This window comes from Myxocyprinus asiaticus, chromosome 21, assembly GCF_019703515.2.
Source record: "Myxocyprinus asiaticus isolate MX2 ecotype Aquarium Trade chromosome 21, UBuf_Myxa_2, whole genome shotgun sequence".
Lineage (NCBI taxonomy): Eukaryota > Metazoa > Chordata > Actinopteri > Cypriniformes > Catostomidae > Myxocyprinus > Myxocyprinus asiaticus.
This window is the reverse complement of record NC_059364.1, coordinates 15,244,676-15,260,810: the sequence shown is the minus strand read 5'-3', so window position 1 is coordinate 15,260,810 and position 16,135 is coordinate 15,244,676. Positions and strand designations below refer to the sequence as shown.

General features: G+C 40.6%; 2 protein-coding genes across 4 annotated transcripts in view; one reads left to right on the top strand and one right to left on the bottom strand.

Moving 5' to 3' along the window:
* LOC127412386 (ADP-ribose glycohydrolase MACROD1-like) overlaps window positions 1-16,135 on the top strand; it is an 817,662-nt gene that overhangs the window by 136,455 nt on the left and 665,072 nt on the right. The window lies entirely within an intron of this gene.
* Window positions 4,858-14,670, bottom strand: LOC127412382 (leucine-rich repeat transmembrane protein FLRT3-like). Of its 2 annotated transcripts, none has more exons than XM_051648692.1 (3): window positions 14,399-14,670; window positions 8,199-8,951; window positions 4,858-7,131 (listed from the first exon to the last, which is right to left on the bottom strand). In XM_051648692.1, exon 3 carries the CDS (start codon window positions 7,101-7,103, stop codon window positions 5,154-5,156), a length of 1,950 nt encoding a protein of 649 aa, XP_051504652.1. In that variant the 5' UTR covers window positions 7,104-7,131; window positions 8,199-8,951; window positions 14,399-14,670; the 3' UTR covers window positions 4,858-5,153. The 2 variants fall into 2 exon arrangements, with proteins under 2 accessions (XP_051504652.1, XP_051504651.1); XM_051648691.1 differs by having other exon boundaries at window positions 8,199-8,948.

Genomic DNA, 16,135 nt, shown 5'->3' with positions numbered 1-16,135 from the left:
GTGACGCGTTAGGTGACTAAGAAGGGATCTTTAAAAAAAGAAACTCCCCTAACCTCAACAAACCAATCAAACTTTCACATAAACCATACAGGAACACACAGTTATGTATGTGCTAGGTATTATTCTTACTTTAGACTCACATATTTGCTGATTTGATTCATAAACACACTTTTGGCCGTAGTCCAGGCGTGTTGGGAGGCCTAGTTTGCGCCCTAGTGCTGACATTTTGACCTCCCTTCTTCCTCTGCATCTCGAAGGCACACAGCGAGGGAGCTAAGCTTTGATGTGCAAGATGTCTTGGACAGAATACAAGGTGCAAAAGGAGAAGAGAAAGCAAATGGCTCATTAAGAGGAGTTTTGCTATTTTCTATTGGAAATTTTTGAGCTGAGCTGTGGGAAAGGGCATTGCGGCAAACGCGAGGCCAGGCAGAATGGGAGCAAACACATCGCACACTTGGGAATAGATATGCAAGGAGCTGATGACTACATCTCCCTGCAAGGTGAAAAAAATGAGATCAGAATAAGACGGTTCTTTTAAAGTCAGCTCCCTTATGTCTCTTTTGGTAAATTAAACTCTAAAAATAATTGAATGACCTGTGGCTTCTGCATTTCCCAGTAATTGCCTTTCTGGTCAAAAGCATCAATCTCATTACATTTTTAGTTGCTCTTATAAACATTCTATGATGCAAGAAATAGAACTGCTGCATTATTTTACCGACTAGGCTATTTGTTCCTTTAAAGAGCAGGACGTCTATCATTGTCTGTGATGACAATGCCTGACCTGACCTTGGTGTTTCTTTGCTTATATATAGAGGTCAGAAATCCAAAAAGATGAAAAATGTCTACCAATTGCTTAATAGAGGGGTAAACATCCAAAAAGATGAAAAATGTCTACCAATTGTTTAAGAAAAGGTCAAAAGTCCAGTCAGATGAAAAATGTCCTCTAATTACTCAAAAGTCTGAAAAGATGACAAATGTCCACCCATTTTTGGGGGACATTTGTGACCCTTGTTTCACCTGCCTTTATCTGTCCTCTGATCAATCATGGATTTCTCTCAACCTCAATCACTGCCAGTGAGATGACCAAGCAGCATCCAGTTTCCTACTGTACTTTGCGTGATATTTTCAAACTCCTTATTGTGATGTGTTGACCCACAAACTCTTCCATGGTTTAAGGTTAGTTTTGAAGGAGTTTTGTCCCTGTATCTCAAGTGAAGTGCCCTAGGCAAGGTAGAATATCAAGTGTGCACAGGCCTCCCTGACATCAGACCTGATCAATGATTTTCTCAGGGCGGGTGAGGTCATCTGTAAAATCCAACAATGTGCTGACAAAAACGCCAGAGGTGAGGTCATTGTATTAAAAGGGTCATCCCAGTCGCAGGCGCCCAACTCCCCCTCCCCCGACACTTAAGATTAATGTTCGGAATAGATCATTCTAACTGGAGAATACAAGCTGTTTGCACTATCCTCCAACTGATTTGCTTTCACCGTACAGTAGTTGTTCTCAACTAGGGGGCCGGGACCCACTAGGGGGCCTCAGCACACTTCCAAGGGGGCCTCAATATGACTTAAAATTAATTTAAAATAAGAAATATTAAAATAATTAAAATAATACAACTTAATTAAAATGCAAAAAAATACTTTAAGATGTATGCCCACAGATTATAAACAGACTTTTTCTTAGTCATACATGTCTACTTTCGGGCGAGGAGGCCTTCAAAAATTGTCTTGGATAGTGGGGGGCCTTGGAGTCAAAAAGGTTGAGAACAACTGCTGTTCAGCACAATAAATTAATATTTCAAACCATTTTGATTGTAGCTCAAGCACTGAAAATTCTGATGGTTTTAAGAAACTGGAGATTGATTTACTGCATGCAGAACGTTCATACAGGAAATCTGCACAGCTGTGTGCTATGATAATTAAAACTGCTGTGATCTCATTCCTGGTTGATGCTGCTTCGTAACTTGAGGTCTGACCAACATCTCATCTCCAAATTGAATGATTTATTTGTAAGTTACAACAACCACTTGGATTTAGAAGCAGTACTGCAAAATTAAATAGGAACTAAAAGTTAAAGAGAAGCAATTAAATAAATATTTTTTTTATAGGGCAATCCTCACTTTAAAGGGGGCTATAAATGAGTAACAGGGTTCCGACACCTTTTGAGTAATTCATTTACATGACATTTCAGTGATCTTTCCAGTTGTTTTTGATACCTGGATATGGATTAAAAAAATATATAGTTTCAGACTGATTAGCAAATAAATAATTTTGACAATTTTGTGAACCGCTGTGACCAATTAATTGATATGTGATTTGCTCATTGCTCTCAAATCAAACATCACTATGGATTGCGAGCAAGTTTACTCTTTAAATTATTTTTAATTATTTAAGAGCAATATTAACACTCATAACATAAAATACATAAAACGTATATATTAATTATGGAAATTAGAACATATATTTCCATGACTTTTCCAGGCCTGGATAACGCCATCCCTGATATTTCCATGTTTTTTATGACTGTGGGAACCCTGGAGTAATAAAACTCTAATTTCTGAGCAGATTAAACACATTGGATTGGATATCCTGAAATAAATATGGCTCTAAATTCAAGTTTGAATGTCATAGTTTTCATATCAATTTACATTCGTAGTCTGAATTTTACATTCTTTTCAGATGTACAATCGAAAGTATAAAAGCAACCATGAGACAAATGTAAATTTAAAATAAATTGTTAAATTATTAATTAAAAAAAAAAAAAAAAAAAAAAAAGGGAAAAAAGAGGCTGATTTACAATGAAGTGACACAAATAGAACTTAGCAAAGGCCATCATTCAGCATTTGAAACTTGCTAATACTTTCAGTCAGGAAACCACATAAACAAATGTCAGGGCAAGCTGTGGAACATCAACAATATTCACAAATGTGGACCCATGCTTATCCATGTTCTCACAGCGGTGTTCACTTTAAATTAAAGCTGATGTGTATATTTAGAACATGGGTAGGTTGAAGTATACTTAAGGTTTGGATCTTACTTGTTTCTTTTAAAGGCACCGTGAACTGTAATTAAAGCTTGGGACGTGTGCATCTATGTGTGTGCATCTGTGCCTCAGTGTGTTTGCTCACTCATGGCCCACAAAAATTTTGTCTGTGTGTATCAGACGACCTACTCATATAGTACTATAAATGGGAATAATCATAACACTAAATATAGCGACTGCGCTGCCTTACAGTTAAAAGAGCCAGTCGCCTTTTTGATAGAATTTTGATTATTTACTTGAAAACATGCATGCATATTATCTGAAAAAAAGTGTATTTTGTGTGTTTTGAGATAAAGATGCACAACAGTTGTTATAGAACAGTTGTTGTCAGATTTTATTGCTGAACATAATATGTTATTTGAACATAGTCTTAATCAAAAGTTTTGGAGAATTCTGTCTTTCCTCATTCAACTAGATAGAAGCTGTACCTGCCTTAAAGGGACTTTGGCAGAGTGTTAGGTACCTACATCTACCTGTGTGATTTCTACACAAGTCATTGTGGAAGCGGACTGCCCCAGCAGAGCCAGTGCCATCCTCCTAATGCTTTATAGTCACTGAATAAGTTTTTCTCCCCCTGTGGCTGCGGGATACATAAAATCCAGCACAGCATCTCTCCAACGGCCTCATTTAGCTTCTGTGCCATACTCGCTGATATTTCCCACTTGGGCCAATCAGATAAGTCATACATGGCTTAACCACACAAAAGTGCACTTGCAGCCCCAAGCGGATGCTGCACTATGAAGAAGCCTCTTCACGCTTCAGATGAGGATTGTGAGAATAGTCTATGCAAAGCTTAGAGCGATTAAAAATAAACGGAAAGCATTCTGTTGGGGAAAAGAGACCACCGAGTTGGGTTTTATCCACTTTTATTTTGCAATATGACCAGTATCCTATCATATTAAAGTGTGTATGAAAAAAAAGTCACTGATTTACTTTTTTGAAAAAGCTAAATACAATAAGCATTGGATCAAGGCACATACAAGACTAGCCAAAGGGCATACAATGCACTTTGGTCTTCAATTGTAAAGAACAATTAACTTTAAACTGTGGTAACTTAAAAGTGGCTTGAATTAGAAAAAAAAAAAAAAAAAAAAAAAATTACAAATAAGAATTACATGAACAAAAAAATAGTTGACACTTTATATTCCAAATAGAAAAGAGCCCAAATGTGTTTCTTGCCATATATATTTCTGCCCAGAATATGTTCATTTTGGAGGGCAACCTTTACAATGACATGTGGTTAACTTTACTGAGGGATACGGTTAATGTTATTTCCCCTTGCTCACTTGAATGGGCGATATCGAGTTTTATCCTGTGTTTTAGCCCGTCCACTCTGATTTGACTGAAAGTTACTTTTCATTTGATCTGTGTGCTTCGTTTGCTATGTGCTGGGGCAGAACCGTCTGGCTGAGGCACAGGATTTAGGATTCTGTGCTGTGTTGCTGCCTCTCCAGGCCAGAGAGGAAGTAATAGACATCTCATTCCTAAAAAAACAAAACTGCAGAGACGTAAAGTCTGACGACATTCTGAAATGGGCAATCGGGATTCGTAACGATGCCCCAAGGTTTCTGTGATACCACAGTAAGTGTGTGCCCACCCTCCTCAGAATTAAACACTTTTGATTTCATTCCTTTGATCAACTATGCCCTATATTTCTGCAGTCATTTTTGTAGTGTTTTTATTCCACTGACAGCAACATAGCTTGACAGCAACATAATTTGACCTGTGCTTATACTACATGGTTTTCTAAAATCTGATTGTTCAACACAGCAATGAAAACCCACTTTCACAGTTGACAAGTCATCATATCTCAGTAGAGCACAAAGTTTTTTAATTGGTCTAAAACCATAAGTAAAGGAAGTACAGTACAAATTACTACAAATCTCTAAAATATAGAATTGCAGTTTGTGGCAGCATACACTGATGGCTCAGTGATGGCCTGCAATTTGAACCTTCTCTCCTTGTATTAAATTGTCCTTAAATATAAATTATATGGCAAATGTACATTACAATGCATACTCAGTCTTTTCAATCCAGTGTTTTGCAAAAGACCAAGCAGTCTTTGAGTCACTCAATCACAATTCAATGTCTATGTAATCTGTGCACACTATCATGAATGAGAGTAATCGGAATCTGGTATACCACTGTCTCTGTAGCTTCTGTTGTTGATGCTGTTGTCACTGTGTGGACTCTTGTAAAGGCTTAAGCCATTGGGAGGAAAAATTGTATGTATCACAAACTCCTCCTTTGACACCGGCATGTGATTTATGGGTATCATTTGAAAAGATGTCTCTCTAATCTCCAAAATGGAGTTGTCCTTCTTTGTCCCAGCTTCAGCATAATCGTCTTTTCTCCTGCGACCTTTGTTGTAATTGCAGTTTCTGGAAAATAAGGAACCATTCCTATGGACATACCAGCACACCAGGGCCAACATGATGATGGCCAAAAGGGCCACAGCCCCTCCGATAATAGCAGCTAAAGGCAGATTGGAATTTTTGTAAGGCTCTTTCTCCTGCTCCCTGTTCAGGGTTGTGGTGGGATTGTACGCTTTGAGAGAGCCAGTCTCTGTTTCTATGCAAACAGGTGTCTCGTCTGACAGGTAAATGTTACTTGTCTCCATGGGAACCATGCATATCCGATATGAGGATTCAGGCTCTAGAGCTGTGAGCAGGTACTCTGTTCTCTCCCCTTGCACAATGGTCTCGGTTATGGATCCAAAAGCAGGACTGTGACCCAGCTTTAGCCAACTAAGCCTCAGGGCTGTCATGGGCTGAGATACTCTCCAAGAAATGTGCACTGTCTCAGCGCTACTGGATTTGACACTTATCGTGATGATCTTTCGACTGGATGGTGTTGTGCTACGATAGTTTCTACCCAGTTCTGGCCCCTTAACCACAGGTCTTTTAGTTACATAAATGGGCCACTGGGGTCGAGAAGGTGGTAGAGTGTTAGAAACCGTGCTGGTCTCATATGTAGGTGAAACCTCTGTTTCAGAGCAGCCAAAAAGCTCTGTTGTTAGATCCTTGATCGCCATCCCTTTGACCTTATCAGGGCCCTGGCACATGAAGCCACGTACATTGACTTTAGATGGAAGAGTTCGCAGCCAGTCTCGTACCCACTTCATCCTGCAGTTACAGTACCAGGGGTTGTTGCGCAAAAGCAGCTGGGTAAGGTTATCCAGGTCTTCAAATACCCCCATAGGCAGGCTGCTCAAGTTGTTGCCTGACAAATCTAAGCGGTATAGCTGTCGCAGAAAAGCAAAGGCACCTGCTGGCACGTGATTGATGTGGTTGTCTTGAAGATTAAGCTTCTCCAGGCTCGTGCCTGGCAGGTTGGCAGGTGGGGACGTAAGGGAGTTCCGTACCAACGAAAGCTCGGTCAGGTTGACTAAATTCACTAAGGCCATCTCCCCAATGCCTCTGTTGTTCAGGAGGTTACCATCCAGAACTAGTCGTTTCAGGTTTATAAGATCCTGCAGAGAGGCTTCAGAGATAGATGAGATGCGGTTGTCGTCAAAGCGAAGCTCCTCAATAGTCATTGGTAGACCAGATGGTATCGTGCTTAGGTGGTTCCGTGACAGGAAGAGCAGTCTCAAATGGTTGCTGTCCCTGAAAGCACCCTCTTCGATGCTGACTGCTGACACTGAATTGTCATCAAGGTGTAATTCCTCAATAAAGGGAATCTGTGCCAGGGAGGCATGTGTGATCATCCGGATATTGTTCTCCTGCAAATGAAGTTCCTTGACATTCAGTGGCAGGTTGGTGGGAAACTCATCCAGGTTGTTGCAGTACAGGTAGATCTTTTCAACATTGTTTAGCCGACGAAGATCTGTAGGGATACCTGCACTTTTGATGCGGTTGTTCTGGAGAAAAAGTACTGTAGCGTCCTCTGGGATGCCCGAGGGGATGGAAGTCATATCCCGGTCATTACAGTAGATGAAAGTCCCATCGCACCGGCACTGCGAGGGGCAGGAGGCTGAGGTCACCAATGGATTGGCCAGGCCGAGCAGGAGCCCAACTCTGATGAAAAGGGCGAAGATGGACTTGTATTTGCATGCCATTGCTAATGTCTTCTTTTCGGTTGTAGCCCTTAAGCAAAATGAAAAGAGTGTCAAATGCAGGCATTCTGAAGAAAAGACAAAGCCCTGCTCTAAATAATTGCTGTATTACATATTGTGCCTGCAGCACCTTTTCATAGTACATAATTTGATTTAAGACAAAGTATTATATATTTCTGCTGTTGAATGAATGAAAAGAGGCTATTTACATGAACATGAACAAATAAAAAAACTATGGTAGCGAGACATGCCTGGAGTGTTTATCTTGATTAAATTTTTTTTTTCAGGATATATCAAAACAATACAGTAATGAAAAGAAAGAAAGAGGGATTAGAGGGAAAAAAACAGAAGAAAAAGGAGAACTGAGAGGTTCAAAAGCAAGTCTAATTGAAGTGGAAGGATATTCTCAATCAGCTGTGGATGCAGATAACAGATCCTTAAACCCACAAGCTTTTCTTGAATGAAATGCCTGTGTGCGAGAGGCTTTATCTTTTGCTGTGTGTAATGTAATCGCAGGGTCTTGTTGTTTTACACATTTCTGCAGTTAGCCAGTGCATTTCAAGGCTGCTGTTCATTGCTGAAAACTGTTCTGGTAGAACAGGCCTTGTTGATTTGATTGTTGTATAATTAGCTTGCTATTTTGCCCTGCCTTTCTGCAGGATTAGTGTCTCCTGTAGGTTATATCAGAGTAATCCAAGTGTGGAAGATTGCTACTTAAAAGGAAATAAGAAGTGTTATGAATTATTCCTGACAAAATTAGATTAGTTGTAAAGACATCTCTACATTTTGTGGAAATTAACACTGCCATCAAACAGTGAGGACAGTCCGATGCTCAGTCAATAAAAAATGCAGAACTTAACACAGTAATGTTTAGATCTGAGGCACCATGGGAGATGACAAACAATATTAAGACAACCTTCATCTAGCCAATAGCCAAGATTTTGTTCAGTGTGTGTGTATCATTTTCTGTGGCTAAAATGAGCTAAATGGTGATTTATTACTTGAATTTCACATTTTCTTGACCTATATCCCGCAGATATATTATTAGATGAAACGCACATAAGCACAGCAAGACACAAGCATCCATATTTGTCATACCTGATTTAGAAATGCCGGTTAATCCACTGCTGCCACCCAAAATCCAATAGGGTTTTAAGCTCCCCTTTTGGTGCTTTCAGAAGATGTTTGTCCGTCTTGTCATAGGGCTCTCTTTGTTTATATCCTGACCAAGCTGGTATTTGCCGAACTGATCCTTGTTTGTACCGCTGACCTCCTGTCTTGTATTGCAGTGTCCACAGTTCATGCAATCAAAGGCTTTGCCATGGTAGATAAACCTGTAAAGAAAGCCCCTCTGCTTTCAGACAGACCTTGGGCAGCCGTCTCCTGTGCAGGCATGCGATTCAGTGCATTATTTAACCCCAGAAAGAACAGAAAAAAAAGCAAGATGCCTATTTCATGCAGAATCCTTTTTTTTTTTTTTGTGCTGTAAGTTGCAATGCCTAATTACGGCCTTTTGATTTTAACACCGAGTCCTCTTTTAGAATTTAACTGCTCCCGTATCTCCCGGTGCAGACCGGTCATGGCATTAAGACCACAAATCAGACCGAGCCCTGTCTGCCTGCAGTACTGTGGGCTCAAATCCAGGGCGGTTCGGTTCTGAAGTCCGGCCCTAAAGACAGCCTGGAATCCTGTAGCCTCGCTCCTGGCCCGAGCATGAATAAAGTATCCAGCCTAGTGGCTTGGAAGCAGAATCTTCAGTGCTGCAATAGCACTCCGCCTCCCTGCTCTTGTTTCACAAAACCCGTGCTCGATGAGCAGACGCCCACTCCTTCTCACATGCTTAACTTCCTACTGGCAGAGAGGGGAAAAAGAAGAGCCAATAAGAGCAAATTCTGTATTATGGAAAGAATGTCATAACTGAATATGTCATTGACGCTGGAAAAAGGTGAGAATGGTATGTGGCCTTGTTTAGGATGAGTTATTGACTATGCGTAACATGCTATTAGGCAGCATTTATTTAATACTGAGATGACAGTGCCAAGGCTAAGATTGAGTCAGGCAACGATGCAGCCAGCTGCAATTGGCCACTGTCCTTCAAAACAGAGAAGTTTCATGCTGCCATCAACAGAACACCAGTTGATGTAAACAGATGGCTCTTCTATTTTGTTGAAAAAAATAGTTTAGGCTATAACCTTAAGGCTTTTTTTTCAGTTGTACGTTTTCTATTTTTCCAAGATGTGGCATGTTTGCACCTAACATAAAGTAGACCACAAATTCTCTGCAGATTGGACCACTGCATTCGTGAGCATTATCAGATGGAAGATAGAAAAAGTGAGAGGGTTATGTATTTGAAACAGGAATTTGAAAGTCCCTTAAGCTTATTGGGTTTCTATATATCAGGGGATTTCTATGCCTCTGGGTAAATGACCACAGAGAAAAGCCCCAGGTCTTTTGATAGTGGACACTGTTTGTGAAACCTGGATTAGAGGATGTTGTGGATTTTTATAAAAACCTTTCTTTTTTCTTGCCGTAAGCCTGTGCTGCCAGGACAGCCGTGTTCATTGCGCTGTCTGCCACTAACCCTAACATCCCTCCCAGTCCTCTCTATGGAGATGGGAGAAAAGAATTCCTTTGCATAAGAGAAGCAACCGTGACAATAGCTAAAGACTGCTCCCTCACGTCTCACTAAGTTCTCCAACGGGCTGCACTTTCAAAAAGATTTCAAAGTGGCTGGGGCAGGCTAGAGTAGAAAATGCTCAGGAAGGAGAGGATGAAGGGTACAATCACTGTTGTTGCTTTCTAAAAGTTAAACTTATTGTTGCTGAGGTGCTGAGCAGGCAGCAGGGGTCCTTGCGGCTGGCCCAGCAGTACCTGAATGCAACGCCCTCACACTGCTCAAAAATGCACATGACAGATGAACATGGCATAGCTCATCTCGCACACTCATAAATTTCCAAACGGGATTCTCATGCAAGTCACCTCCAGTAGCCCCAAGGAGCTGTCTGTGCTGCACCTTCCATGCCCTAATTTCCCCACTGTACAACTTCCCTCTTAGACAGAGTGACAACATACATTTTTATCCTCCAAACCTAACAAATGACAGCCTCAGTTTGTGCACTTGCCTAAAACCCTTCCAGTGACTTGCTGATGGTAACCTTCCTGTAAAACACAAGGGGGCATGTCAGGCAACTCTGAAACATTTAACAGTAGTAGCCAGTGACAAGAAGAGATTAGGAAATTGAAGGCCCTGTAACTTGATTACAGGTCTCGCCAGCACAGTCTAATAATATGCCCCATCCTTCTGTTGAGCCTAAGTGCTCTGAGCACCTGGTATTGTATTAGTAGATTAACATGAGTTTGGAAACGGCAGCTGTGACCCTACTTTTAAGGACAGCTGATGTTTGACAGGGTGCTTTTAGTATTTTCTTACACAAGCTCCTTTGTTTTTTTTTATATACTAAGCTTGCATACCTTGTGGAAAGTGTCCTCTACAGGGTTCAATCACAGGTAGCTGTGTATTTCATAAGATCATACTCTGGAGACCTTGATAACAGCACAAGTGCCTTGGGAAATGTATGCTGGCTGATAGACTGTTACGGCCATAAAGGTCAAACAGAAAAGGAGGGAGAGAAAAAGACAGATCCACATTATATGCCAGGTCTGTGTCTCAATGGTCATGCAAGCCATGATCTGGCTGCATGATTAACTGCATTATTATTTCTTCGTGTCCCTCGGCTACTCGGATTTCACTGAAGTGGCAATGCTTTATTGTTCGCTACAAAGCAAGCATAAGGGCACTGGCCATCACTCTTCTGCTTTACTGAACTCCTTTCACTGAGAATTATTAGCTTTTTCACATTTGGTTAAACCTTCCATCCCCTCTATCCCACCCCCACTGCTCATGGTCAAGGAATGTGAAGTGACGGACACCTCTCGTTATCGTTCTAATAGGCCGTATTTCTCAATAGGAGATTGTTTTAATGGCCTGGGCCTGCTTTTGCTCCATTGCTCTGCACTAGTGATGTTTAATCAAGCATCCTGGTTAAAAAGCTACTGTAGCCACAGCTACCTTTGCTCGTTTAGTCTCTTGAGTTTCAAACACAGTGGTTGTGAAATAAGATTAAAAAATACAGATGGAAAAAAGTATCTGTTTCTAAATGCTTTCTGAATGTGAATATGCAACAAGAAGTGAAGTAAAAATATTAGTTTTAAAGAGTTTAAAGAAAATATTTCTTTCTAAAAGCAGCACAGAGTTTTGATTTCAGAGGAAGATAATATTATTGCTGGGTCAAGATCTTCCTTAAGGCTTTCAAGATTATATGAGACTGGATTAATTCTATATGCATATATAAAATAAACATATACATTTTAAATGATTATCAGTTAATGATAATTGTAATGCTTTATGCTTTTGCATTTGGGGAAATTAATTAATGCCTGAGATGTTTTCTATTAGTTCCCAAAAATGCTGTCACGTTTCATCAGTTGCCATGCATGAAAGAAGGCATTTAGAATGAAATTACATTTGCACTTCAGTCTTTATTGGTAGGTCCTGGGCTATGATTATGAAAAACAGCTCTGTCGTTTTCAAAGGATAAAAGAGTTTGTACCCCAGGCAGGACTGAATCTAAATGCCTCTCTTTGTCATGTCTATGAAACTAAAGGCAGATCAAGCCTGGAAGCCTAGCGAACTGAGAGATGAAACATATTTGGAAAGAGAATGACAGTTTAGACATGGTTTAAGCATTAATTTAAGAGCAGGCTATTGTGTTAGTTGTTCCCCTCTGTGTGCTGTTTTAGGACAGATGATACGCAGGTTTGTATCTGGCTGGCGTTCAGACAGCAAGAGTGGATTCTAGGGGAGACAGGGGGTCTATTTCATTTGTACTGCACTGAAAAGAGAGTGGTCTGCGGCAGCTGCACTGTTTTTCCCCACTTGGGGGTGGTAGGTGCTGCTGTATCAGGCCTGAGCATGGCAGATACACACACACACACTTGGAGGCTGAGCTAGCGCTTTAATTACCACATTTGTACCCCCTGCCAGGGAACAAGGGGCAGCAGTTATTGGACAAGGGCAAAAAGACTTGGTTTGATTTACAGCACTGCATTTTACTTGTTCACCTCAAAGGGGGTAAATTGTATCCACAATAAAGCTAAAATTCATAGCACTTTTCTGTTTGCACTATCTTATACTTTTTTGTAAGGTAATAATCAGGGTTTAGGAAGGTATATTTTAGCAGCAGTCTCTTGAACGCTTCAGAAAATGAACATCTAGGCTTGTTTTCGGAGGTACATTTTAATGAACGGCCTCACTGAGGTCAGAGGTTGTCTGCCAACCTGAGTGGAAAATTCTACTAGATGATTTTTTTGTCCTCGGCACAAAAGGGTGACAGACTTTTTTTTCGAAAGGCCTGAGAGACATGACCATTTCATGTTGACTCTGAGGGAATGCCACGGACCACTGGGTTTAGCCTCCGGCATTCAAAGCTGGAAAAAAAGAGTGCTGTCCGCCTGGCTGCCAGTAAACACGTACTGCATTGATGCTTATGTTTTTGTATTGAAATACAGACATATTATTTTATATTCCTGCCTATTGGTATCTAAAGGGAGACTGGTCTTAGGAGTATGTTTCATTTCTTTTAAAGCTCGAAGGTGGGGTGTTTGAAAACCACTGATACAAAATGATTATGCAAGTGAAAAGACGGCCACAGAGTGCTTTGACACATCCAACAAAGAACAATGGATTAGTTAATTTGATCACCTTCCTTACATAGTCAAAACAGCCTGTTTGTGTTTGTCAGTCATTATTATGCTAAAAAAAAACTTACCTCTGTCTTTTTAGTGTATTTGCCAATATGAAACTCAAAGCTGGGGAGAAATAACTTAATCTTAAAAGTGTGATCAAATAGGGATTCAAAATGTTCACTTGAATCTCTTGTACTGTTGTGTAAGTATCAGTGTGAATCTACTTTATAATAGTCTTATAAACTGATTTAATCAGCCCTGTCTGAAGGCATGGGGTGTTATCATTACCTTAGAGCCTCTTTATTTCTTTTTATCTGCTAAAAACTATTATTTCAGTCTTAAGTTGTCTGCTTAACAGATATGACAGCTAATCTAAGGATAATTTAGTTAGTTCATTATGGCGGAGTTTCGTCGTGTCGCTCGCTCGCAGTGTACTTGAGGGGCCGTTGACACCGAACTTATTTTTGCGCCCGTCTGCGCCTGTTTTCGATGTAGAAATGCGCTAGACGGACGTCATACACTGTGTTTTCAGCGTCTCGCACAGGAGCGCGGTGGTGTTTTTTAGACGTCGTGACAAATTAAAAAGAACTTAAATTTGTTAACACCTGCGTTCGGTTGCATTCGTTGCGCTGCGTCTAGCGTTATATATATATATATATATATATATATATTAGCGTTAGGACACGTTGGCTCTGAACGGCCCCTTTGGGTGCCAAGCTCCGCATCCCCCCGATTTGCCCATTCTTCATTCCAATCACTCGCTCACCGTGGTTCTAAAGCTCGGGTTTGGCTTTATTTAGTATCTTTTTTCACCCCCGTTTTTAATCGACATCTGCTCGTTTGGTTTGTGCTACTCTTCTCGTATAAGAACATGACTATGTTTAAGACGAAACACATTAAGTTTGTGTTTTTGATGACTGCACGCTGTAAAAAAAAAAAAAAAAAAAAAAAATGTAACCAGCATTGCGTTTTCTCCCCAAAACAGGGGTTGTTATTTTAAAGATAATTCCTAGTAGTTTTTTTTTTTTTTTTTTTTTATCATTCTGACAGATTTGTAGAGCACAATAATGATGCGGAGGAGGATCAAATGGAAGTTGTGCGCCTGTAGTGCGTTTATTCTGCACGCAACGGCACTTTATATTGTTTTGGAGATGCGCATCGATTCCTAAATTACAAATGAAGGGCTCTTATATTATGTGCTATTGGATTTCATCGCCACTGTACTTGTGTGAGTTCAGATTGCTATTACATTCCCGTCAAATCCCCATGGGTCTGTCTACAGTAGAAATAAAACGCAATAAAACGCCTTTTCCCACCGCAAAGCTGCTTTAGTGAAGTATTAAAACTGACAGTGCAAGCAAATGACTAGAAATCGAAAAGTTTAGAAGCAAAGGCTACAACTTCAATCTTTGTGAGTGACTGTGAATGTACGCTTTCCCTATGTAACTAAAATATTGCTCTATATGCATGATTTGAGGGTATTTGATCACCTCAAGGTGATGAAACAGATTAGGGTAGGGGTTAAAAAACAGCCCAGATCAAAACACACTTACCTGCCAAAGCAATAATTCAAAAATGTAAAATCAAAAAATAATATCCTCAATGAAAAAAGTCACTCCGCAGGATAAATCCAATATGTTGGAAGATGATTTCAATCCCCCAAAAAGAGCCCAGTGTCAGAAAGGCTCAGTAGTAGCAATGGTAGCAGGGTGTGTTTTTATTTCCACACACATATATATATACACACACACACATACTCATTTGGCTCAGAGAGAGAGAGAGAGAGAGAGACAAGATAGAGGAAACGGCAGGGTTGGTCTGCTGCCTGGAGCTCACTACAAGTGTGAGGTTGCATCTGCCTCCAGCTCTGCCTCAACACAGCGGTGATGTCATCTGGGGGCGGAGCTAGCAGCTCTGCCTCTCTTCATCCCCTTTCACTCTCTCTCTCTTTCTCCCCCTCTCATCTCAGTATGTGGACGGTGGCCACAAGGGGGAGCAGGAGAAAGGAAGATAAGTGTTGAACAGCCTTGAATATATGGAGGAGCAAATGTGACAATATTAAAAATAAATAAACAACTAAATATATTTGCAAAGAAATGTAAAACATTTATAAAGCATTTATTTATTTATTTATGTTTATATTTCCATATTTATGTCCACATTTATATATTTTTAAATATATTTATTCCTACATTTATTTATTTCCACATTTATGTATTTCTGCATTTCTGTGTCCGTATGGTAATGAGGGGGCGTGCTTTCTACTTCAGGCATAACAATCGAGCTCGGAATGCTCTAGAGTAGAGGTCTTCACGGGTCCAAAAGTTCGTGCCCGAACACAAAGAGACCTGGAAATGTACTACCCGGACCCGAACCGGACCCGTCTATTATTTGAAAGCTGGGACCCGGACCCGTCCAGGAGACACAGATCCGATTGACACCAATTTCACAGTTGATTACTATTAACAAGTTAATTTACAAGTTGTGAAAACAAAACGTTGTGTCTTACCTAATGTAATGTTAGTAGCCTGCTCCCCTGTGCCTGGCCGTGACACATATAATCCATCCTCCTTGCCAAGAAAGTTGGTCAAATACATCCAAGTTTTACGTGATTCCTCTCTTGCTGGTTGAAACAGCATAGCAAATCCATTATTTCAGCTTCAAAAGTCCATTTGCTGTCACAATGACGGATGACAAACACGACTTGTTTAGAATCAGCTTTGCAGTTTTTTTTGTATCTCACATAAGATAACTTTGACTGTTTGCCCTTTTGAACTATAATAACGATTGCTCGTTCATTGCCACGGCTGCTAACCTTAGCATTGCTAATTTGCTATCGTATGCCTTAACTCCGCTATGCCTCTGACGTCACTCAGCTCGTTGTGGCTCCGCTCCATTTTTCACCTAATTTCCCGGCCCGCACTTTCTCATCCTAATTTTACAATGTTGCGAGTTACAACACATACACACAGCACCATCATCATCAACGCTGTCTGATCACAGCCGGGTCTTCTTGGATTGACTTGGGTATTACACATAATGTTAAACAGACCCGGGACCAGCAGCAATAGAATGGGACCTGACCCGGACCTGGCTGACTGTATAAAACGTGGACCTGTACCCGTATGGGTCCCGGGTTTGGTCTCGGGTCCTTGGGTTAGGGTGAACCCGTGAAAACTTCTGCTCTAGAGTGAAGCTTGGAGGCCACAGTGACATCTTGTGGTTGAACAAATGAAATACCGTGCATGCATTGAGGGATTGTAAAACTTGGAGTTGGGCAAAATATCACT